Here is a 26,248-nt window from a genome sequence, read left to right as displayed (position 1 = left end):
GTTAATTATGAAGAAGGCCAGTCTAAAAATGTTACTTTAAAAGATTCCTAAAATCAGTGTTGGGATCTGTCATACTGAAAATGAGAAAAATGTTCAGTGTGGCCTATAACCACCTGAATTGTACAATTCTGAGTAATTTTGTTGAAGAACAGCAAAGTAGAAGTGATACTGGTTGATAAGATTACTTAAAAGCTCTTCTGAGTTTTTATTTTAGCTAGTAAATTGTATTTGAAGTATTTGTTTCCTGGTTTCCCTTAATTTGGGAAAATAGCCAACTTATTTTTGAACAATTTTTCTATAATATTTTCATGCTACATACAAAATCAAATATAGTTTGGGGTCTACACAGGACCACTTCTCTCTAACAGTTGCTGCCCTTTTCCCAAATGAGCCAGGTGTTATGGTGAATCTGCCGACTTTGAACTACTCTGATGGAAGAATAGCTCTCACACTTATGGACTTCTAGAAGCAAGTGAAAATATGACTTCTTAAGTCCTGGGGTATAATTATAACTAGCAAGTGCATATTGGTAAATTGAACATTATTTTTAGCACTGAGATTGGTTAAATTATATTGACTTAAATTGCATGTTATGTGGTAAATTATGTAAGCTAGTATCTAGAATACCTAGAATCTGCCTAGTTTCAGAGGGTAGATGCATCTTGAAAATAAATATATGTATCTTGCTCTATCCTTAGGTGAAAACTTCAGAATTTTATCGTTATTCCAGGCAGTTGCGGCATGAAGTGGAGCAGGCTATGAATTACTTCCATAGTGTGCATCAACAGCCTTTGATGGAAATGAAATCAAATCGCATTCGTTCTGCCAAACCCCAGACTGCAGTATTTAGAGGAATGATAGGACACAGCATGGTAAATAGTAAAATACTCCTTCTGCACAAGCCAAGGGTCTGGTGGGAGTTAGAAGGCCCACAAGTACCTTTGAGACCAGATTGCCTTGCTATTGTTAATAATTTTGTGTTCTTATTGGGTGGGGAAGAATTGGGGCCAGATGGTGAATTTCATGCTTCCTCCAAGGTGTTCCGATATGATCCAAGGCAAAATTCTTGGTTGCGAATGGCAGATATGTCTGTGCCACGGTCAGAATTTGCTGTTGGTGTTATTGGGAGATACATCTATGCAGTAGCTGGAAGAACAAGAGATGAAACATTTTATTCAACCGAACGATATGATATTACAGAAGATAAGTGGGAATTTGTAGATCCTTATCCGGTCAATAAATATGGACACGAAGGAACTGTTCTTGGCAGCAAATTGTACATCACTGGTGGAATAACGTCGTCTTCTACATCCAAACAGGTATGTGTATTTGATCCCAGTAAAGAAGGAACTGTGGAGCAGCGAACAAGAAGGACTCAAGTGGTGACTAATTGTTGGGAAAACAAATGCAAAATGAATTATGCAAGATGTTTTCACAAAATGCTTTCCTATAATGGCAAGCTTTATGTTTTTGGAGGTGTCTGTGTAATCCTGAGAGCCTCGTTTGAATCTCAAGGCTGCCCTTCTACAGAGGTTTACGATCCAGATACTGATCAATGGACAATTTTGGCTTCTATGCCAATTGGTAGAAGTGGCCATGGTGTGGCTGTTCTGGACAAGCAGATAATGGTTCTTGGAGGCCTTTGTTACAATGGTCACTACAGTGATTCAATTCTTACTTTTGATCCTGAAGATAATAAATGGAAAGAAGATGAATATCCAAGAATGCCCTGCAAACTTGATGGTTTACAAGTTTGTAGCCTACATTTTCCCGAATATGTGCTAGAACATGTTAGACGTTGTAGTTAAAAAAAAAACTCAAGAAGAAAGTATTCATGAGAAAAGCAGAGTAAAGCAGAGGGAAATAAAGCAAATTAAATGTCATTGACTTGTATAATATACATCTTAATAAAGAAAAAAGTGTACAGGAATGTATTTACAAAGTTTATTAGGAATAACTGAAGTTTCATAATAATAATTTTTTTTTACATATTATATAGTCTGAGAGAAGGAAAAATAAAAGATGTTCTTCCATTTTATTTCTTGTAAAACCATAATAGATGCACATGAACATATGTCTCTATAAACAAAACTTTGTGGTTCAGAAAGTACTGGAACATACTGTTTTTGAAAGGTGGTTTAAAAGCAAATGTATTTTTTAAACAGGTGAAAAATTGGACAGCCTTACTAGAACAGATTCTCTTCTAATATAACAGTGCAATGGACCTTTTGTTTTAAGTACATTATTTGTTTTTTCAATACTTCTTTTTCACTTTTATGCCCCCGAACAAATTTGACACATCATCTTTTGATATTGGTCACAATTTAAAATAGTTTTCTATTTTTATATGATTTTCCTTAATTTTTGCAATAGTTCCTATTAGTCTTGCTGAAAAATAAGTTTCTAAAAGTAATTTAATAAAAATTCTAGACTGCCTTTGTTTTAATTGTTTGTGAATAAAATGTATGTATAAAGTAGGATCAAGATAAAATGCATATTTTTATGTGCAGCTAAAAATCTATTTTTACTAGTGCACAGATATCAGCCATATCTGTAGAATTTTAGCTGTGATGGTATCCTTTCATATATACATTCATTGGATAATTGAAAGCTTCATTCTCATTAATGTATATGCTGACTAATGGAGTAATATTTGAACTTCTTTTAATGCAAATAAGGAAGAAAGTGAAGGAAATGTGTGTATTTTTGAAAGATTTTCCAATTTTATCTTCTTAGTGCTTTGCCCTGAAATACCCAAGATAAATATGTATAATAAGCATAAAATCTGCTCTTTATGAGCAGATAATTTTCTCCAGATATTATCAGCTATTGGCAAAACAATTAAGGAAATGGTTTTTCTGATTAAGCTGTTGTACTTAAAAACATAGATTTGACTGACTCAGCATTATTTCAGCAAACTTGAAAATATTACTGGCTTCACTATCTCTGAATAGGGTGTCTGACAGCGGAGGGATCCTTTATCCCTTGAAATTTTGTTGAACTACAACACCCAACCTCAGTCAGCAAGGCCAGTTGTAGTTGGAAAAATTTGGAGCTTCCACCTCTGGATAATATGATGTTGTTAAAAGCACTCTCTAAATATGTGGACATGTCTGAAAATGTTTGATATCCCTCAATCTGAATAGAACTTTTGATTGACATGGAACTTTCATTATCTCTTTAAAGTAATTTGGAAATGTGAAAAATAATAGCTGACAATTTGAAACTTGCTGACTCTAGGCAGACTGCTGAAATGGTTTCATGAGATTCAGTGCTCATGTAAAACATAAAGATATAAACTGCACAATTTTATTTTAGCATTTTGGGAACCTCTACATAACAACATAGTGTATTCTTGGAATTCAATGTTATGCATGTGATAAGTTCCCAATTTTTGCTGTGTTAAACAGCAACATACTTGACTGAAGCAAATGATATATAATATCATTATATTATATAATTGTGTTCTTTCCAAGCTTTTCTCTCTGAAAGATAAATTAATGGGGCAATATTACTTTGTAATTATCTCAAAGATCACAAGTATAAATTACCCCTGTAATAATATTCTATATTTACTGAGGTTATGTTATTAAAAAATGGTACGCCAAATTTTCTCATTAGTTTCTTGCACACAGGCAAATATGAATGTTCAAAAATGCGTATGTTTCTGAAAAAAGCATCGTACTAGCATAAATTCAAATGCATGTTAAACCAAAAGTGATCCTCTTGTATGTATAACTTAGGTTTACTACTTTTAATGTAGACATTGGACAGTTACTAACCTTATTAAGATGCAACCAAAGCTTAATTCTGTAACTGATGATAATAACAGAATTTATGTGCTAGGAAAAATGTAGCACAAAAATGTATTTTGTTCTGTATTAAGATAAACCACCCTGCTTGGATTCAGTTTTGAAGGCATCAGTTGGTATATACCGCCAGTAGTTCCTGAATGAATAAAAAAATTCTGATCTTTTATTCATAAAATAAAAGCAGCATACTAATGTTTATATATACACATTCATCCATTATTTCTCCTATTTTGCTATAGACCTATTCATTTTTATATTAGTATATAGAATGTAGTATATAAAGGGGGAAATTGTAAATGAAATCAGCATGTTTCAAAATGTGATGCATAACTTCTCACATCCCATTTTAAGAATTTACCTTGCCAGAGGAACATAATCTAATTTTCTCAAAATAAGTATAGAGTTTTTCAGTAACTTGAATTTTTGCTCACCATAAAATTTACTTCTATTTTATTTAGTCTATTCATTAGACTAAAATTAACTAATTCTAGAAGTGTTCTAGAATTCTAGAAACACTTACTGTTGCTGCTTCACTATGACTGTTATGAGATCAAAGACCTCTGGCTGTAAGAGAATGAGAGTTTTTGTTTACATCTAACTTGGGGAAAATCATTAGATTAGGCTTAAGCAATGGTTTAGCTGCCTGGCTTTTAAGTAATAATTGAATACTGATAGCTCTAATCTCTTGTAAAGTTAATTTGATTCTCGGTTTTCCAGGTCATGGTTGTCCCAAAGATGCTTTTCCCCCCAAGACTTTTCCAGTTGCCTCTTGGGGAAAAAAAGCACCTTTGAGAGAATTTGACAGTCTCCTTGCAGTTATAGTTCAAAGAGCTTCTAAGGCCATGGGTCTTCACTGGTAATATATAAAATGTTTTTTTTATAAAATGTATTAATATGTGTCTATCCATGCAGAGTTGATAAATTAAGGCATTTTTACTCTAGGAGTGCTTTTAAAAGAGAATCCTCCATAGCCAAGTTTATATGCTATGTGGCCTGATCAATAACTAAATCATCCTGGGTATCATATAGAAGAAGTTTTAAAAAATAATTTACCACTGAGACAATAGTAAAATTATGAAATATATTAATATTAAATTAATAGATAGAGCAATAGCACTTAGTGCTTTACAGCCATTTCTAAGCGGTTTACAGAGTCAGCATATTGCCCCCAACAATCTGGGTCCTCATTTTACTGACCTCAGAAGGATGGAAGGCTGAGTCAACCTTGAGCCTGGTGAGATTTGAACTGCCAAATTGCAGGCAGCCAGCAGAAGTAGCCTGCAGTACTGCATTCTAACCACTGCGCCACCGCAGCTCTGCTTTCTCAATTGTAAGTTATCAGAAAAGGCACATTAAATATAATAGAACTATGGTGCTTGTGCTTTTTATTTAATTTCTCATCCACCTAATGCAAAAGCCTGGCTGTTTGCATACTTAATGGAAGGGAATGTTGGCTTACCTGAACGTCCCTTCTTAGAGAGTGGGAAATGGCTGTCAGGTCTGGGTTTTATCTCCTCGCTGCTGATTGGACCGAGTCTGCTAAATTTCTTGTTTGTGGTCCCCACCTCCTCCTAGTTCCTTCCAGCTTTTTCGGCGAGGATCCGACTGCAGACAGACGTGTGGAACTGAAATGATAGAGAATTAGTGTCCTCCCACCTTGATACCCCGATTTGACAGTCGCCTTGGGTGGGACTGACGGCCGTTCCCCCCTCTCCGTTGGTAAGCCAATGTTCCCTTCTCCCTGTCGAGGGAAACGGCCGTCAGGTCTGGGACATACCAAAGCTCGATGTCCTCCTGGGAGGGTTGATGGCGACCCGTCATTGTTGATGAGTATGAACTGCCTGCAGCACGTCTTCCAAATGCCACATCCGCCGATGCATAGGAGTCCACCCGATAGTGGCGAATAAACGAAGTAGGGTTGGACCACGTCGCCGCCCTGCAGATCTCATCAATTGATGCCTGACCGCCCCATGCGGCCGAAGAGGCTGCGCTCCTAGTAGAGTGTGCTGTAATATTGCGCGGCACCAGAAGAGACTGACTCTCATATGCCGTAGTGTATAGTGGCTCTGATCCCCCTCGCCAGAACCAATTTGGCCACCTTCTGACCCAGGGAAAGTGGCTGGAACGATACGAAGAGGGCCTCTGTTTTGCAGAAGGCCGATGTTCAGTCAATGTAAATTCTCAACGCCCTCTGTACGTCTAGAGTGTGCCACACTCGCTCTAAGTGGTGCTTGGGATTTGGACAGAAATTCGGGAGCACGATCTCCTGTGCCCTATGGAACTGACTGTTAATCTTAGGAAGGAAACTAGGGTCAAGTCGCAGCACCACCCTATCGGTGAAGAAAACGCAGAGGTCCTGGCGAACTGATAGGGCCGACAATTCCGATACCCTGCGGGCTGAGGTGATGGCTACCAGAAATGAAACTTTTAGCAACAAAAACCGGAGCGACGATTCTCTAAGTGATTCGAACGGTGCCTTCGTCAGAGAATTGAGCACCGCGTTCAATCACCAAGTTGGGAAGCGATGGACAACAGGTGGGTTGACATTGGTTGCTCCGCGGAGGAACTGTTGAATGAGAGGATCTCTTGAAAGTGAAATCGGTGAACCACATCTCAACACTGAGGAGAGTGCCGCCACTTGTCTCTTGAGCGTATTAGGCGCCAGTCCTGAATTCAGGCCTCGCTGCAGAAAGGACAGAATGTCTAAAACAGATGCCGAAGCGGCTACTAGCCCTTGGGACGAGCACCAAGAGTCGAATGCTCGCCAAGTGCATTCTTTTGGTAGAGTCTCGGCGAGACGCCAGCATGGTGGAGATGACCAGGTCAGGAACTTTAGCTGTAGTTAAGATGCGCCACTCAATCTCCACATGGCTAGATGGAGCCATTGTGGGTCCGGATGTAGTACTGGTCCTTGGCAGAGGGACACCTGGTTGTCTGGGATCCTCCACGGTTATTGTATTGAAAGAGTCATCAGATCCGCAAACCAGGGCCTCCTGGACCAGAAGGGGGTGACCAATATCAACTCTGCCTTCTCCGCTAGAAGCTTTCTTATCACTCTGGGAATCAGAGGAATAGGTGGAAAAGCATATAAAAGGCCCGGGGGCTACCTGCTGCACAGGGCATCCACTGACTCCGCTCCCCGCGAGGGGAACCTTGAGAAGAACCGAGGGACCTGATTGTTGGTCCCGGACAAGAACAGGTCCACCAGAGGGAGCCCGAAGCGGGATGATAACTCCTGAAAATTCTCTGGGGACAAAGACTATTCCGATTGGTCGATAGTCTGTCGGCTGAGAGAGTCCGCCATGTAATTGTCCGTCCCCGCAATATGTTCCACTTTTAATGACTGTAGATGGGACTCGACCCAGTGACCTAGACTGAGAGTTTCCCTCATTAGTGTGCGAGAATGAGTGCCACCCCACCTGTTCACATGCGCCTTTGCCGTCACATTGTCCATGAGGACAAGGACATTCCTGTCCCGAATGAGGTTCTCGAAGGTCAGAAGGGCCAGACGAATGGCACGCAGTTCTAGGAAGTTGATGCCATGGCGAATTTCGGAAGGGGACCATTTTCCCTGGGCCAGGTGTTGGTCGAGATGTGCTTCCCATCCCGACAAACTGGCGTCGGTGGTGATAACTGGTTCCGTGAAGACAGATCCTCTGGCCACCACCTCTGGATTCCACCATGCCAAGGAGTCGGTCACCTCTCTTGGAAGTCTCACGTCGACTAGACGAACTGCAGCAGTTCCTCTGGTATGGTAAGAGGAACCACTGTAGAGGCCGACTGTGGAGGCAAGACCATGGTACAATATCGTAGGCAGAAACCATCTTCCCTAAAAGCTGGGAGAGTTGTATTAAAGGGACTGACCCTAATATCCTAGAATTGTAAGCTAGCTCTGACAGACTATTTTGATGGTCTGCCGACAGGTAAACCATCGACGTCCATGAATCAATCTGAGCCCCTAAATGGACAATGGTGGTAGAAGGGGTAAGGTGGCTCTTATCCAAGTTAATTGAGAATCCGTGTGATTGTAGTATCCCTATAGTAGTGGAGAGATCCCTGTTTGCCCCTTCCTTAGAGGACGAAAGGATCAGAATATCATCTAGGTAGGCTTGAAGCCTGACAGGAATTCCACGGATATGAGCCATTACTACAGCCATGATTTTTGTGAAAACCCTGGGGGCCAAGGACAACCCAAAGGGTAAGGCCCTGTATTGATAGTGAGAGCCATTAAAGTAAAACCTGAGGAACCTACGGTGTTCTCGTCTAATGGGGATATGCAAATAGGCCTCCATCAAATCAATGGAAGACATATAATCCCCCGGCCAGATGCACTCCAGGATGGAATGTAATGAGTGCATCTTGAATCGGTGATAGGCTATGTACTTGTTCAGGGCCTTGAGATCTAGAATAGCCCTCCAACCCCCCGACGGTTTACTTACGACAAAGAGTCTGGAATAGAAACCCTGTTTCTGTTGATCAACCGGGACCGGTTGAATGGCCCATATGGTCAGTAGATGACGCACCGCTGACTCTACCAGAGATAGACTGGTACTGCGGTTGGAAACAGGACAACGCACGAAAACCGTTGGGGGGGTGGAGAGAAACTCTAAGGCAAGACCCTGCCGGATAGTCTCTCGAACCCAGCGGTCGGTTGTGGAAGAATCCCATTGGGAGTAAAAATAAGCCAGCCGGCCGCCAATGGGAAGGTCAACGAGAGGATTACTTGAAACGATTGTATGGTCTACCCTGCCCCCCTCGGAAGGTTCTGCGGACGTTGAATTTGGAGCCTGTCCTAACCTGGTCGACACGTTGAAAACTCCCTCTGGACGATGAAAAACTCTTGTCGTCGGAGTCCCGTTCCCCCAAATTCTTGGTTGCGAAAGGATGATGAGGAAGTCGAGGGACAAAAATAAGATTGTTGCCGTAGTTCCCCCCTACGAGATAGAGACGGTAATACCTTTCTCTTGTCCCTTGTCTCCACTAAGATGGGGTCCAGGGCGGCTCCGAATAACTGTGAGCCTGAATAGGCGGAGGATGCTATGCGCCACTTATTTCTAGTGTCTGCCTGCCAGTGGCGATGCCATAGTAGACGGTGGGACGTGACCCTAGACCCAATAGACTTTGTGGAGAATCATGCCTTGTCCAATGTAGTATCAGCGGAAAATTCTAAAGCCGCTATAACCTTGTTAAGGTCTTGATGAGCTCTCACGTCTGTCGAAGGTAACTGGCTCTGAAGCTGCTTGAGCCACATAATGGATGCCCGATTGAAAAACGACGATGCTATGGAAGACCTAATGGTCCAGGCCGAGGCTTGATGGGATTTGACCAAGGATTGGTCTGCTCTTTTGTCCTCCGGACGAAGGGCCTCGTTCTCTGGGCCCGTTAGTGAACCCGGATTAATTTGGAGATCCGTTTCAGACAGAGTGCGGAACAAGGGAGTTGTCCCTGTTTGTAAAATAGGTAAGGGGGAGAGTCTGTCAGGAAACCAGGATTCAGCCCCTTGAATTGAAGGAGAGTTGCAAGTTGGGCTTGGAGGGGCAGGATGGGCTGCTGATGCCTGTTTGTCTCTCCCTTTTGGAGATGGAGATCTGTAAGCCCTCTTTGATGCCTTATGAAAAACTCTTTCCAGCACCTTATGGCGCCTCTCTTCTGCCCTCGCCCCTTTTTTGTTTTTAGCGCGGGATACTTTGCGCCCTCTTGGTGGGGAGATTTATGGGGCTGAAGAGGTGCCCTCCCCAGGATTGTCCTGATTGTGTCCCTCATGCGAAGGGCCAGGCAATTCCGGCTGGGAGTTGATGTTGTCCGCCATTTTGAAAAAAAATTCCCGCCAATTTACAGAGGCTGTGGGCCTACACAAGGGGAACCGTTATACTCATGGTTCCTGAAGATCCCTCAGAAGAGGACTCCGGAGTTAAGGGCTGTTCCAAATCGCCCAGAAACGCCCTCTGATCGTCGGGTGGTCAAGCGGCTGGCATGTTTCGCCTCCGCTTGAGGCACAGCCGCTGCGAACTCAGGCGGGCTGCTGCTAGATCGCTTATCAATGTGCCACCAACGCAATCCACTCCGAAGCTTCCAGCCCCTAAAAACTGTTCAGTAGTGGGGCGGGCCTTGTCGCTCGCCTCATAGGCTGCAAGCGCGACAACTCCCTGGCTCCTGCTGTGAAGCCGCTTTGTTAGGCGCGGAAAGCACAAGGGAGAGAGAGAGTGGGAGTTGCCGTTTGGGAGGGCGTCGGGGCAAGCCTGTGAGCCACTCCGATCTACAGTCCTCTGGCGAAAAGCACCTAAGCGGTCTTCAGCACGTCGGGGGCAAGCCTGTGAGCGCTCTCCTGTCAGTTAGCCCGCTGGGCGAAATCGCAGAGGCGGCCCTCAGCAGGCTCGGGATCCAGTCCCTTCATGCTGGGATCCTCTTAATTTGTAAAAAAACAAATGTAAAAATAAAATAATAAAATAATAAAACAATAAATTAGTAAAAATTCTGCAAAGGTTATTAATTAGGTCTGGAGCAATTACTGACACGTCTGGTCCGTTAGATACTGAGTTGAAAAAGCTGGAAGGAGCTAGGAGGAGGCGGGGACCACAAAAAAGAAATTAGCAGACTCGGTCCAATCAGCAGCGAGGAGATAAAACCCAGATCTGATGGCCGTTTCCCCCGACAGGGAGAAAGTTAGCTCAAATGAGTTATTGAACAGATACTTAAAGTTAGCCTACTTAGGATGTCAGCCTCAAGTTTTTCAATCTTGATGTTGCATAAAAATACAATTTATCTATCTTAATGTGAATGTTTATTTTGTTTCTTTGATTAAAAGGCAAATATTCTTCAGCTAACAAATCTCAGATGATTTCTAACCTATGATTCTCCATACTCTTCTAAATTGTACTTTCTTGAAATTCCTATGCATATGAAGGTAATTTAAGGTTAGAAGAGAAAATAATGTAAGAATGTAGCAAGTACAGCAAATTATTCATCCTTTTGGTATTGAGAATTGTAGTTCTTTGGTATTTTTCCATCCATGTCTGTCACAACTATAATTTAAATGTATTTAAAATATAGCTACTCAACTTACACTGAACTTTGGACACTTCCCAAATTGTTGATTCTCTCCTAAAAAGCTCACTATTTAGTTTAAACCATTTCATCTCATTGTTAAATTAAAATGCCAACTTTAGTGCCAAAATGGAAGAGGAAGGAAACATGAAAGTTTTTAGAGGATTTAGACATCATGCACTAGACTAAGGCCTGTTTATTTCACTTGGGAGTCTGTATAAACGCTTGGTAATGTCAGAAGAATAAAAAATACTATTAAGAATAAATGGCTTTCCAAAAACTCCAGTGTCTTGCATTAATGAATGTTTACATGTGCTTTATAAAGTATTTTTTTAAACAAATTACTCTAGAAAGCCTAATCTTACATTTTATTTTATGACATGTCCACGTTAATATAACTTACTTGTGAATACTGTTTTCTATATTATTTTAGTGCAGAAAAGTAGTACAACTAAAAGAGAAGGATACGGCATGAAATAAATCAGACACCAAATAAAAATTTTAAACATGATTTGTATATCCATTTTTTATATTAAGTTAGTACTAGAAGAAAGGCCACATGTAAAACCATAACAACCACCAGGGTAGCCTCATAGAGTTCATCACTGCTCGTTTTTTATTGATATCATTATGTGGCTGAATGAAAATTCTGAATTTTCTTATCACATAAACTACTGATATTCTGAAGAAATGGAATTAAAGAATAAATTCCATTTCTAAAGCAAGTATATACATAATTCAAGAATACCTCTGTTACTATCAATATAAACAAGAAAAGGAAATGCCCAATACCTGAAATAAAACTTGCTTAAAGTTCCGTAACCAGAAAATGATTTCTCAATTTTATGGTATCATAGCATTGCAAGATTTATTCAACCTTTTTTGGGGGGGGAAAGGAATAGCGACATACATTTGAATGAAAATCAGGACCAGTTATTCTGAATTAAATTAATAAACCTTAATTAGGATTAAATTTCGTATGTAAGTTTTATAAATAGAATTTCAAATACTATGCCAGATTTTGAGAATGTTAGTAACAAATAGTTGGAGAAGTTGCTGTTGCAGGATGGTTATGCATAATCCAATGCTGCTTTTCAACATATCTAAAAATGTTTGCATATTGAGTTACCTTTGAATTGTGCTACAATAAATTGGAATACTTTATTCAAATATGCACTGTGCAGTTCTAATAATATACCCGAAACAGTTGTGAAACTGCAATCTTTTAATATTCTTAAAAACATTTCTTTCTTTCTACTTCTTTGTAAATGTTATTCCAACTCATCCTATCAATGCATTATGTTCAAACATGCATATTTACTCTTCTGTTTTTAAACAAGGTGTAAAAATTGTATATAAATAAGAATGTAAATAAAATATTTTTAATTTTTACTATAGTTTTTCCATTTTTTGTTCCTTTTCAATTAAGTCTGTTTCACATTGTTAAAGTCATATATATTAGCTTACTTGTGAAAGTACTCAGCTGAGCTGAAATGCAAATAGAACAGTTTGGACCAGTTGTAAATCTTAACAATGTAATGAAATTTGAATACTTTAGAGCCTTAATAACTTTGATGGGAAAAGTAAGGAAGCTATACTTTTTTCTTTGAAAGCAATATTTAAAAGTGCTTAGCTTTGCCTATTGTCCATTGATACACTAAAACTACTATGACTATGTAAAGCATTTAAAAGAATTGTTTCATAAAATGTGTAACAGCCAATTTACTTTATTTACTAAATTTTTATTGCACCCTTATTGATTGAAGGAATTAACCTTTCTTCAAAGCATAAAACTAGAGGCAACTTTTGCAAGGTTGATGTGGCTGTTTTGAAAGCTGCTCACAGATGTCTCACATGATAAATTTATCTGGTGTTGTGTATTTTTAACCTTGCCTTTGGTGTGATGGGCGGTCATACAAATTTGATAAATAAATAAATAAATGGATAAGTATGAAAACTCAATGTTTTCCTGGTAGACTGAATGGAAGGGTGGTCGTGCAGGTGTACAGAAACAATTGGAAACCACTTTTGAAGCAGCTGTGTAAATCTTAAGAACCACTTGATGATTTCAGGTGTTTCCTTTATATTAATGCATACTGAGAAGCATCTCTTTAAGTTACCTTTAGTATTTATCAACCTCTTCTTATTATTTTCCATCTAGATGCGTCAGGTGTAACATAGGCATATTGGCTACATGACTTTATTCTTCTCACTTAATATCAAATCTTTCTATCAAAAGTAACTTGTTTTGTTAAGGATTTTCTGAAGCCAGAGAATTGTGTATCTTCTGCTATGGTTATGTCTGCAAAAAGAGCAAAAAAACTATATGGGGAAAAACAATTTCAACTCTTGCTGCAACCATGTAATAGAAATAGCGGAGACTTGAACAAAAAATACATGTATCTTTGATTAATCTTCCCAAATATCTTCAGTTTGGAGTGATCTGGCCCAATCATAAAGCATTACTGCTTCTTGCTCCCAATCTTCATTAGAAAATTGATTTTCTGGCCCTGGATCTCCAGCTGAATGATCACTCAAAGGACTGCTTAAGTCCTAAAAACAAAATATAAAACAGCAAACATTATAATTTGAAAGTTAAATCTAATGTTATACATTTTAATTTAAATTCTTGTTTTGCAGAGATTTTTAATACAAATGCAGCTATCTATCTTGAGCAGGGGTCAAACTCAATTTCATTGTGGGTCACATCAGGGTTGTGTTTGACCTCAGGGGGGCTGGGGGGGTGTGGCCAGCTCAATGTCACTCATTGAGGCTTGTTTTTGGCCGCGACAGCCTCCTGCAGCCCTTTGCCAGCAAAGACAGAACTTGTGGAGGCCACACACAGCCTGCCTGGGCTCTGTTTTCACTGGCAGAGGCACCATGGGCTGCTTCTTCACTGTTTTCAGTGTGGCCCCACAGGCCAGATCTAAGCAATCCGTGGGCTGGATCCAGTTCATGCGTCTTGAGTTTGACACCCCTGATCTTGAGATTTAGAATGGAATTGTAATTTTTCAGTATTTCAACCAAAACTAAGCACATTTCTTCTCAGAATTAAGCATTCTTTGAGCAATCTATCCTTGGACAAACAGTATTCTGGGACATAAAATTAATATGCCCACTGCAGCTCTGGAATTAGATTCTTAATATCCAAACAAAGTATTAGATTGGAGTGGGGTTTTTTTAGTAAATGAAAATAGGCACAGTAAAGTAACTCCTTTAGCCAGCAGTGATCATATAAGCATCTTTATGTAACAAAACAGGTTGCATGTATGTTTGTGCACATACATCTGCTCGCCCCTTGTGTTATAGCTGTTATGCTACAGGTGGCTCACATGATCAGAAGGAAAAGATAGGCAATAGTTGGCTTAAAATGGAGCTGTGAGCAATGTTGACTCAAGGTTGACTCAGCCTTCCATCCTTTATAAGGTAGGTAAAATGAGGACCCAGATTGTTGGGGGCAATAAGTTGACTTTGTATATAATATACAAATGGATGAAGACTATTGCTTGACATAGTGTAAGCCGCCCTGAGTCTTCGGAGAAGGGCGGGATATAAATGCAAATAAAATAAAAATAAAATAAATAAATAAATGTTCTTTTTTTTTATTTTATTTTTATATATACATCAACATCAATACATGAACAGTGTGGCATCTGGGTATCATTCATTTTGCTACAAATAACAATACTGATATCAATAATATTTGTTACACTGGTTAGGCTTATATATTCCTAAAATTAATACTCATATTTGCATTAAGATACAGTCCATTATTTAGTTATTCAGTATTTCAATGTACCATTCTAATGCCAATTACAGTATTATTTAAGCATGCATAATAATACCATCTTTCAACATCTAATCTTTCCATTTAATTATTTCATTTATTCTAATTAGTCAGGCCATCCTTACTAAACCTAATGTAGGATGCAGACAGCTATTATGAAGTACATAATGTTCTCCATACATGTGATATATTTTCGGATACACTTGACTTGGAATCTGAGAAATTATACTTAAAATCATTTTAATTTATAACATAAAAAGAAATGCTGCATAGTACATTGTTAACGTCCTACATTATTATTACTTCCAAAATGTCTTTGGACCAAATGGGTCCAATAAACCTTCTTAGAAAAAAATAATAATATGTTGCCCCAGCTGAAAATTTTTGTTTTAAATTATGGTTACTTTTTCAGGAAAAGGACTTTTTTGGGGGAGTATCCTAGCTAGAGACTAGAGAGGAAAGAATATAACTCAAACATTTCCTTCGTACCTTGTTACATTCTCTTGAAATAGCTGGTGAGCTTTTAAAATGCTAGATAGCAATAGCACTTAGACTTATATACTGCTTCACAGTGCTTTGCAGCCCTCTCTAAGCAGTTTAAAGAGTCAGCATATTGTCCGTAACAATTTGGACATTTGGAAGGACGGAAAGCTGAGTCAACCTTGAACTGGTGAGATTGAAAGCGCCAAATTGCAGGCAGCTGGGAGTCAGCAGAAGTAGCCTGAGTACTGCACTCTAACCACTGCACTACCGAGGCTCTTGTACTCACTAGTCCCAAAAATTGGAACCTCCTTGCCTGTCTATACCAAAGTCTATACCAGGTTCTTTAATTGTCTTTTTTTTTATTTTCCAACATCATATTTATGTACAATCTGTTATCCATCATTAATCATTAATTTTTATTTATTGCTGATTCGGGCCTGCCCGACTGCCATTTCCTTTCTTCACAACCTCCCTTTACCTTCTACTACTTTCCCCTTCCTTCATCTCCTTCACTTTACTACTTCCTCTCCTCCTTCTCCACTCCTTCCTTCTTCCATCCTTTCTAATCTTCTTATTCCCCTCCTCCTTCTCATCTCTTTCCTAAGTTCTTGAGGACTGTCTTCTGAATACGTTTCAGGATATTAATTCATTTATGTTATATCCCAGTCTCATTATCCTATATATCCCTTTCATTTATATCCTACATGTCAGGACAAAAGAAACCACAAAACATTGGAAAATTATCAGATACCATAGATCCCTATTGTGATGCTGCCATTCTTGTAGGGAGGGGGGGTTGGGTGCATTCTTTAGTTTGTCCTGCAATCTCTTTCCTTCAATAAAAGTTCCTTTTGAAATGTTGATTATTTTAAGAGGTTTATTTTCTTGAAAGGAGAGGAGAGACCCTTACAATAATATAAAGTTATAACATGAAGTTGAATTTGCAAAGAAAGAAGATAATGTATGAAGATCTTGATGTTACTAAAACAATTAAAAACAGGCTCTCAAGCAGATCTATATATAAAACAGTCTTATCATTAGGTAATAAATCCCACTTGAAGTCAGAGTACGTTCTTTTCAAGTAAAGATCATGATAAGAGATGGAAAGATTCGTTTTTAAACTTTTGAGGCAAAATGAGCTATAGCAAATAAATTATATCCTACCATTTGAACACCCTACTGAAAGGTGTTTTCAAAAACCTGGTACTTTAAAACATATTGATAGACTTCTAATGATCTAGCAGTACTATTCTAAATACAAATATTCCTTGTGCTTTATCCTTACTTACCTCTTCTTTTGCAGCTTTATAAACTTTCTTCATTTTTGCAATCTTCTGCCTAGCTTGATAAGAACGGCGTTGTGACATTCTCTGGGCTGCCTTTTGTTCTTGTCTTGATAGGGAGGTAGTTATGAAACCAGGTGACATAGACCTAGAAAAGAACTGATGTTTTGAACATTATTTTCACAGATCCTACAGTACAAATGCTACTATGGATGTGAAATGTCATTAAATATTAAAATAAATACTGTGAAAATTATTATTTTTGTGCTCTGAAGCAGAGAATAGTCATTGGCTTCAAAATAGTGAGCATGGCCAAATGACTGAAATCCAAGCGCTCTTTATATACATGCACTGCACATAACAAGGGTGTGGCCTCAGTCACAAAATTGCACATGTTTTGAAGATAATTAATGTCACTGCAGACACTTCTGGAAGATCATGTTGCTAACTTTTTTTTTTATTCTTATTCCTATTAGGGAATATGTATGCAAATTTACATTACTTTCTCATCTCTCACTTCTGGAAAGCAGTGACTTAAGTGAATTAAAATTTCTAATAGTATCCAAGGCACTAATTTTAACCAAATGATATCTGTGAATTGGTGGATGACGACTGATGAAAATGAAGAAATGGGAAAGAAATGCAAATATCTATGTATACCTAAAAACCATGCATGCCTTTAAAAATAATCTCTGAAGCTCATTTACTATTTAGGTTATTTTTTAATTTAAGATTACATGGCCACCCAATTTGCAAATATTGTATGCAACTTTGGACAATGTACAGCCATAAAACAAATCACAATGTAAAAAATATCACAAATCTAACAATAAAAACCAATAACATAACCGGACATATATTCAACCTCTCAGGATAAAGGCACCTAACATTTTGGTCCCAAAGTCTAAAAGAATATCTAGGTCTTCAAGGCCTTCTTAAAACCAACATGATTGAAGCCAGTTCAAATATTAAAGGGGAGATCATTCCATAGGACAGGCACCAGAAATGAAAAGTAATTCTGGTTCTGTCAGAAGGCATTGTTTTAAGGTTAGGGAGCTGCAGCACACCCATTCTGTTGGAATGTTTGGGATGCATGCCATTAAGGGCTTTAAAGGTCATAATGCAGTATTTTTAGTTGCACTTGGAAGGCTACTGGGAAACAAGGCTGCTTGCAAAGGCGAGAGATCCACTACACTGATGCATTAAGGTGCATCTACAACCCACCTACACTGTTAGATTCTAGAGCAGTTGCATCTTCCAGATTGTCTTTAAGGTCAACCTCATGCAATAATCCAAATTACTTGAGAAGTAACTACACCTAAGTGATGTTGAGCAGATTGTCTCAGTCCAAGAATGCTTGCACTACATGTAGTTGTGCCAAGCATTTCCTGGCCATAGCTACCACTTGCTCACTCACAACCCCCAATATTATGGTTGATGGTATTAAAAGTTGCTGAGAGATCAAGAAGGATAGATGCATTACTTCCATTTCCTGCCTTCCATAGGCAAGCAACAAATTTGACCAATGCTGTCTCATACCATGTCCTGATCTGAATCTAGACCAAAAGGGGAGGGGGATTCTTTGCCTGCTGAATGTATATCTTTTTTTCATAATGACCAAATACAATTTCTTCCCCTTTTTCCTTCTCTGTCCAATTACTGCTTCCCTCTGTCTCACCACCAACCAAATGTGTTCTCATTCCTTTCATTCACCTATTTCTTACTCCATTTGCTGGTGTGCTTTTCTCATTTTTTTTTCTATTCCTGATGGAAGAGGAAGGGAAATGCATGCATGATAGGTTTCTATGTGCAAGAGAAATTTATGTATGAGAGAAAGAACAATGGGTACATGCAGATCAGTATTAATCATTGCATAAATGGGGCTATTTTACAGGAAGTCATTTTTTAATGTTTTTTTTTAATTTTACTAATACAATCATCTTTGCCTTTTGGGGGTTGGATGGTGAGGAATGTAGCTTGCAGCGGATACGTAAACGTAGACACAAATAGATATACCAAATATATCACAAGCATACTTTATTTGTATGTCCTCAGTTGATAATATAATTGATAGTTCCCATCACCAATCTCTTTCCACTTATGACTGTATGACTATAACTTGTTGCTGGCAATCCTTATGATTTATATTGATATATTGATCATCAATTGTGTTGTAAATGTTGTACCTTGATGAACGTATCTTTTCTTTTATGTACACTGAGAGCATATGCACCAAGACAAATTCCTTGTGTGTCCAATCACACTTGACCAATAAAATTCTATTCTATTCTATTCTAATGTGGGTTCCTGTATATTACACAAACTTTCTATATCAGGGATGTCAAACTCGCATCATGTTGTCATCTGATGTATCACATTTTTCTCCTTCGCTAAAATGGGGGTGGGCATGGCCAGCGCATGATGCATCTGGCCCATGGGCCGCAAATTTGACACCCCTGTTCTATATTCATGTCATACCCCTGTCGGAGTCTGAATCTGAAGGGGAAGAGGAACAGCTGACAGAGAGTGAGAGAGTGAATCCGTTGGCTGTGGAAGAAACTGGGGAAGTGCAAAGTCAGGCTGGGCAGAGCAGGGGAGAGGTAGAACAAGGGAGAGGGGGTTCACATGAAGACCAAGGCCCACCCCTCCTCATCCTAGGCAGCGCAGAGAGGAATGGAGAAGAGAGCAACGTGGATTGTGCGGCTTACAAGGGAGGAAAGAAACCCAATCCTCTTTACAAGGCACAGCTGCTGATGGAGTTTAAAAGTAGAGGCAAATGAGAGGGGCGGTTGTCGGGAACAAATGCTGAGTTCAGCTGGTGTTTATCTGAGTTCCTGGCATCCTCCCAACTGGTCTAATTTACTGCCATGCTACTTCACTTCTGGAATTCTCTATTTTGCTTGCCCTGCCAGATTAATTACCTAGTCTTGCCTTGTTGGATTTTTAGTTGAAAGTTTTCTGTTTACAACATTTGGGACTGAAGTATTATTAGTCAAAGACTATTACAGGAAGAGCTCTCTCAGACCGGAGAGTTAAAAGGGACATTGGGGGCACAGTTGGTAATAATAAAGGTACTCATATCGGTTCTCTAGCTGTGTTGCCTTTGTGTCACACCCCAGGTCATCACAATTCACCTTTTTTTCCGAACTCCTTTTCATTTGGGAAAGAGAGGGTATTTTAAACATAAGGTCATCTTCCTATGCAGACAATATTTTGATTAAAACAATTTTCTGCTTTTTTATATCTGTACATCAGCTATTGTTTAAATATAATATCTGAAAGGCTGAAAAATATTCTAGAAAAACTCTACTCCACAGACCTGGTATTTTCTGGTAGGCTCCCATTCAAATACTAACCTAGTCTAACTCTCTTTAGCTTGAGATCAATCAATGTCAGATCTGTGTTATCACATCCACTCTAATATTTATAGTATAATATTGTAATTAAAATAATGGACAAATATGCAAACCAAATATTCCTACAGCAACATGTAAAATTGTATTGCCTCCCTTTTGTAGTACTAAAAAGACATTAAGATGGCAGTATCATGTTTTCCTGAAAATAAGACCTGGTCTTATTTTCTTCTGGGCCCCAAAATAAGCACCAGCTCTTATTTTGGGGGGATGTCTTACCCCCTTACCTTAGAACCTCTGTAGCCAGGCCTTCCACACTCTGAGACCTGTGACATTGCTGCCTGACTTTTGTTGCTGCGAGTGTCTGCGAGCGGCCAGACAGTGCATGGCTCATCACACTGGCGCTGCTGTTCGCAGCAGGAGACTGTGTGGCGCATTGAGCCATTATATCAGTGACGGCAGTGGCACAACATACCACGCAGCATCCTGCAGCAAGCAGCAGCATTGGTGCAACGAGCCATGCGGCAGGGCAGCACTGGTGCAACATGCCACATGGCATCTTGCCATGTGTGGCAGCATTGTGCCATGAGCAGCAGCAGCAGCAGCAGCATGATGCACCATGTGGCATCTGAATGTGAGTGGCTGCAGAAGTCAGGCAGCAGCGCAACAGGTGTTGGGGCATGGGAGGCCTGGCTGCATTGGTCCTAAGGTAAGCAAGTGCAGGGCCTGTGGGCTAGCTACGCATCCCCACTCCTCCCTAGCTTGATTTTTACACATGCACCTCACTCCACCTCATACAACCAGACAGTGGGTGGGGCCTAACTAGGACTTATTTTTGTGGTAGGGTTTATATTAGGCACAGGTGTGAAAATTGAGCTAGGGCTTGTTTTCATAGTAGGTCATATTTTCAGGGAAACATGATAGGATGATGCTACCCTGTTTCCCCCAAAATAAGACATCCCCTGATAATAAGCCCAATCGAGCTTTTGAGGACACGGCAATAAGGCCAAGCACTTATTTCAGGGTTCAAAAAAATATAAGACAGGCTCTTATTTTTGGGGAAACACAGTACTAAACCAGTCTTTACCTCTTCTAAGCTGTCATAAATAATCATGACCCCTGGCTGAACCAATACTATGTTCCATTTCAGAATTTTGAACAGTTTATAGAAGGGGTACTCACAAGCTTCTCCAGAAAAAGATTCAAGTCCAATGAGGAAGTGTTTTAGATGAGAATATTTATATAAACGCCGGAGGACGTTTGGAATGGCGTCCCGAACTGAGATTCTGTAAAAGCTGGTGAAACAGCGGAGAACAGCTGTTAGCCAGCTTCAAAGCTTTTTTCTGGGTGAAAGAGAATAGCGAAGAGTGGCTGGAAAGCAGAAGATTGCCCCAGGGGCTCTGCTTTGTTATGCAGAGTCTCGGAGGGGTGCCTGCTTAATTCAGCCCTACTCCAGACTTGGCTCAATCCTGCTAATTAGGCAGGACAAGAGGAAGACGCCCACCTCTGCTCGATTGATTCCATTTTGAATAACTAAAAGCAGACGGGACAAATACAAGTGATCGATTACTGGGGAAGCAAGAAGAGAGCTGACTTCTACTTCTTTTAAAAAAGGGGAAAACTTTTTCTCACTTTAACTTAGTGAAGGAAAGAATGGTGTCTGAGAGGAAGTGGATTGGCAGCTGCTTGTGAGAGAAAGCGAAGTTCGTCTTTGTGGATTTTGGCTGAATAGAAGCTCTCCATAGGAGGCAAGGTGAAAGTTTTTATTTTACAACTTTAATTTGAGACTTTTTGAGACGTTGAGATTTTACAATTCTAATTAGAGACTTTACTTAAATTAAAATGGCTTTTAAGCCACCAAAAGCTCCCATGACGAGAAGGGGGTCTGAAACTAACTTAGAAAATATGTTAAAGGAACAGAACAGAGTTTCTGAAGAGCAATTTAAAGAAATTATGAATAATATTCATGGTGTGAAGAATCAACTTAGGGAAGAAATTAAAGAGACTAATAAAAAAAATTAGAGATGATTTATTGATGGTTTTTCAAGGTTTGGCAAAAAATTTGGAAGTAATGGAGGATAAAGTGGAAGTAATTAGTCAAGCAAATCAGTATTTGGATAATAAAGTCAGAGAGCTCCAAAATAAAGTGGATAAAAATGAGGACCATGTGGTGGTATTGCAATATAGAGCGTTGGAGAAGACTTTGAGAATTAGGGGTCTTCAGGACCAGAAGGAAGAAGATCTTAAAAAAGTTATATCAGAAGCCTTAGCTGAAATGTTAGGAATGGACCCTCGAGAAGTTGATTTTCAAATTGATAAGGCATACAGGGTTAATTCTTGGGTAGCGAGGCAGAAAAAGCTCCCAAGAGACATTGTAATTTATTTTTTGACTTCTACAATAAGAAATCAGATTTTGCAAGCTACATACAAAAGAAATTGCAAATAGGAGAACAGGAGGTGTTGGTTTTGAAAGAGATCCCTGCTAAAATGTTAAAGGATAGAAGGGACTTTAGGTTTTTTTTCACAAGAGCTTAAGAAGCATCAGATTCAATATAGATGGGAGGTTCCAATTGGCTTAACAGTATTTTTTCAAGGCAGGAGATATCGAATTGATACTGAGTTGAAAGCAAAAGATTTTCTTTTTAATGTATTGAAAGTGGATGTAGAAACAGTGGATAAAAGTCTTCAAGAGAAACAGAATGGGGAAGTTGAAACTATACCTGTGATGTCAGTACCTCAAGAACAACCTCAAGAACAAAGAGTGACAAGGGGAGCTATTAGGCGTAAGGAGATAGAGGAACGACTTCAAAGACAGGAATGGGATTCTACTACGGAAGCTGTGGGAGGAGCCAAGCTGAAGAGTGAGAGTCTTCAGCTAATTGCTCAGTAGCTTCAAGAGGCCAGTGATGGCAAATAAATTTTTGACATGGAATGTTAATGGTTTGAATTCAGCACAGAAAAGAAGAAAAATATTCCATTATTTGAAACAATTTAAAAACGATGTGATATGTTTGCAAGAGACACATATAAAATTATCAGATCAGAAATATTTGATTAATTCGAAATGAGGTAAACATTTTGTTTCTTCTGCTCCGAATAAGAAAAATGGTATAGTTATATATTTGAAGAAAAATATATCAGCTAAATTAATTGAAACGGACATTCAAGGAAGATATATTGCTATTGAATTGATTTTGGAAGGAAAAAAGACACTTGCGATTGGCATATATGCACCTAATCAACAAGAAGAAAAATTTTATAAACTGTTACATGAAAAATTGACTCTTTGGGACTATAAAACATTTATTATATTAGGGGATTGGAATGGTGTAATGGATATTAGAAAAGATAAAAGAACTCTTTCTAAGAAAATTCCTATGCATGCAAAACTGCCTAAATCTTTTTTTGATTTGATGGAAGGTTTTGAGTTGAAAGATATATGGAGAAGGCAGAATTTTGATGATAGAGACTATACTTATTTTTCGGATAGGCATCAATCTTTTTCACGTATTGATTTTATATTAATTACCAATGACTTACTTTCTATGGTTAAGAAAACAAAGATATTTCCAAGGTGTTTAACTGATCATAGTCCGGTATGGATGGAGTTGCAATATGAAGTGGAAGAAGATAATGGAGAATAAATGAAAATTTGTTTAGATATGAGGATAATGTAAATCAATGTAAAAAACAAATGAAAGAATGTTTTGATTATAATTTGGATAAGGGAACTTCGATAGAAATGGTGTGGGACGCTAGCAAGGCCTTTATGAGAGGAAATTTGATATATATTAATAGTAGACAGAGGAGAAAATTACAAAAACAGCGTAGGGATTTAGAAGAGGAAATTCAGAGGAAACAACAATTATTGGTATATAATCCACATGATTTAAAAACTAATGAGGCGATAAAGATATTACAGAGTCAATTTAATATGTTAATGGCAGATGAGGTGGCAACCAATATACAATATGCTAAACATAATACTTTTTGTAATGCCAATAAATCAGGGAGGTGGTTGGCTTATATGTTAGGAAAAGACAGAAAGTACGTACTATTGAAAGAATTGAATACAAGGGTAAAGTGAGATTTCAACAGGATAAAATTAAAAAAGCTTTCTTGGAATATTATACAAATTTATATGCCAGAGATACAATATTGAATATGGATATTGATAAATATTTGAAAGAATATAAGGTTTAACTAATGAACAAAGGGAAGAGTTGAATCGGCCTATAACTTCTGAGGAAATTATTTTGGTAATAAAGCAATTAAAAATAGGGAAATCCCCGGGCACAGATGGACTTACAGCAATATATTATAAAAAGTTACAGGATGAGATAGTTGGTCCACTTATGGAGGTATTTAATCAGATACTGATGGGAGGAGGAGTGCCACCATCATGGAGGACTACTTTTATTTCATTGATACCAAAAGAGGATCAGGATTGTACTAAGCCTGGGAATTATAGACCGATTTCACTCTTGAATAATGATTATAGGATTTTTGCGAAAATAATGGCAAATAAGTTAATGGAAATTGTACAACAAAGGATTCATACTGACCAGTCTGGTTTTATAAAAGGGAGACAAATGAGGAATAATGTTAGGCAGATAGTGAATTTATTGGAATATTTGGAAAAGAAAAATCAGATTCCGGCAGTGTTTATATTTTTGGATGCAGAGAAAGCTTTTGATCGTTTGCATTGGGAATTTTTATTTAAATTAACAGACAAAATGCAATTTGGAAATGGTTTTATACGAATACTTAGGGCAATTTATGGAGAGCAAACAGCTCAGATAATAATTAATGGTAGTTTGACAGATAGTTTTAAAATTGCGAAAGGAACAAGGCAGGGGTGTCCTTTATCACCTTTATTGTTTATTTTGTCTTTGGAACCTTTATTGGATAAGATAAGAGAGTTAAGGGAGATAGAGGGTATTAGAATTAGAAGACATGAATACAAAGTCAGAGCATTTGCAGATGATTTGGTTGTTATGTTGACTCAGCCTATAAATTCGAGTGTATATTTGTTGGAAGTAATTAATCAATATGGAAGGGTCTCAGGTTTTTTTTTTGGTTTTTTTTATAAAAAGTTTTATTTTTACAATCATATCAAATAATTCATCCAATGTACAGTTATATACAATTAGTCGGGCTTGCCCAGTCACCACCCCCCTTTTTAACACTCTTCCCTCTTCTACCTTCTTCTACTTTCCAGACCTTCCTCTCCTTCTCTTATCTACATCCTCTCCTCCCTCCACCCTACACCTTCCTTCTCCCTCTTCTACCCCTCTTCCTTCCTCTTCTCCTCTTTCCTACCTCCTACTCTCTCTTTTCTCCCTCCCCATCGTTCTAAAATGGTAACTGGGCAGACCCGACCCTGCATTAATTATATTTATACATCTTCAATAATCCCTGTACATTAACCATCACTCCATCTCTACCAAACCCCCAATTCCCTCCCCTTACCCCCACCCCCACCCCGACTTCCCAGAACAAAATGCAGGGTATCAAAACTAACAATCATAATCCAAAATAATTCCTAAATTATAATCTCTAGTCACACCACACTTAGTCACACTCTCAATTCCCCTCTCCTTCAAAAATATATCTAATACAAAATATTTCCTAAATTTACTCATATGCTATTCGATATTTTTTTATCTGATACTTATTTTGAATATAATCAATCCACATTTTCCATTCTAAAATATATTTTTCTAGTGTATAGTCTTTCAAGTAAGCGGAGATTTTTGCCATCTCTGCCAGATTTGATACTTTGAGTGTCCATTCTTCAATTGTAGGTAATTCTTCTTTCTTCCAATACTGAGCAATCAAAAGTCTTGCGGCTGTTATTAAGTTCAAAATCAATTTAGTCTCTATAGCTGATGAAGGCACAACAACAACTGGCAACTACTACAACGGAAACAGTGGGAGGAGCAAGGCCTAAAGTAAAATGTGATCTGCAGCTGGTGTTCCAAAAGTTTCCTTTGGCCGATAATGGCAATTAAACTATTATCTTGGAATGTTAATGGCCTGAATTCACCGCAGAAGAGAAGGAAAGTATTTCATTATTTGAAACAATTTAAAAATGACATTACCTGTTTACAAGAAACACATATTAGATCTTTAGACCAGAAATATTTGATAAACTCAAAACTGGGGGTACATTTTGTTGCCTCCTCTTTGGAAAAAAAACACGGTTTAGTTATATATATAAAAAAGGATATATCAGCAAAATTAATTGAGGTGGATAAGCAAGGAAGATACATTGCTATTGAACTTTTGTTGGAGGGAAAGAAGGTATTATTAATAGGAGTTTATGCTCCGAATCAACAACAAGAAAATTTTTCAAGTTTTATATAAAAGAATAGTGTTTTGGGATTATAAATCATATATATTAATGGGTGATTGGAATGGTGTGTTGGATACTCAAAAGATAAAAAAGTTTAAGGAAGATGTCAAGTAGGTAAAATTACCAAA

At 38.5% G+C, this 26,248-nt stretch overlaps 2 protein-coding genes across 11 annotated transcripts in view; one reads left to right on the top strand and one right to left on the bottom strand.

Moving 5' to 3' along the window:
- Window positions 1–6,508, top strand: part of KLHL15 (kelch like family member 15) — a 159,011-nt gene extending 152,503 nt beyond the window's left edge. For all 8 annotated transcript variants that reach the window (XM_058184589.1, XM_058184588.1, XM_058184593.1 and 5 more), the window contains one exon: window positions 699–6,508. In XM_058184589.1, coding sequence (XP_058040572.1) covers window positions 699–1,808 — 1,110 coding nt within the window. In that variant the 3' untranslated portion in view covers window positions 1,809–6,508. The remainder of the gene's footprint in view (window positions 1–698) is intronic.
- Window positions 6,509–12,032: 5,524 nt separating this feature from the next.
- The window catches only part of C5HXorf58 (chromosome 5 CXorf58 homolog), a 118,432-nt gene continuing 104,216 nt past the window's right edge, over window positions 12,033–26,248 (bottom strand). For 2 of the 3 annotated variants that reach the window (XM_058184597.1, XM_058184598.1), the window contains 2 exons: window positions 16,416–16,557; window positions 12,033–13,409 (listed from right to left, as the gene is read on the bottom strand). In XM_058184597.1, the coding sequence (XP_058040580.1) occupies window positions 13,266–13,409; window positions 16,416–16,557 (286 nt within the window). In that variant the 3' untranslated portion in view covers window positions 12,033–13,265. Of the gene's footprint in view, window positions 13,410–16,415; window positions 16,558–25,337; window positions 25,802–26,248 lie in introns of those variants that run through there. The other variant, XM_058184599.1, reaches the window with a different exon arrangement.

The sequence above is a fragment of the Ahaetulla prasina genome, chromosome 5 (genome assembly GCF_028640845.1).
Source record: "Ahaetulla prasina isolate Xishuangbanna chromosome 5, ASM2864084v1, whole genome shotgun sequence".
NCBI lineage: Eukaryota > Metazoa > Chordata > Lepidosauria > Squamata > Colubridae > Ahaetulla > Ahaetulla prasina.
Note: the sequence above shows the minus strand (reverse complement) of the source record. Positions and strands in the feature narration are given on the sequence as shown.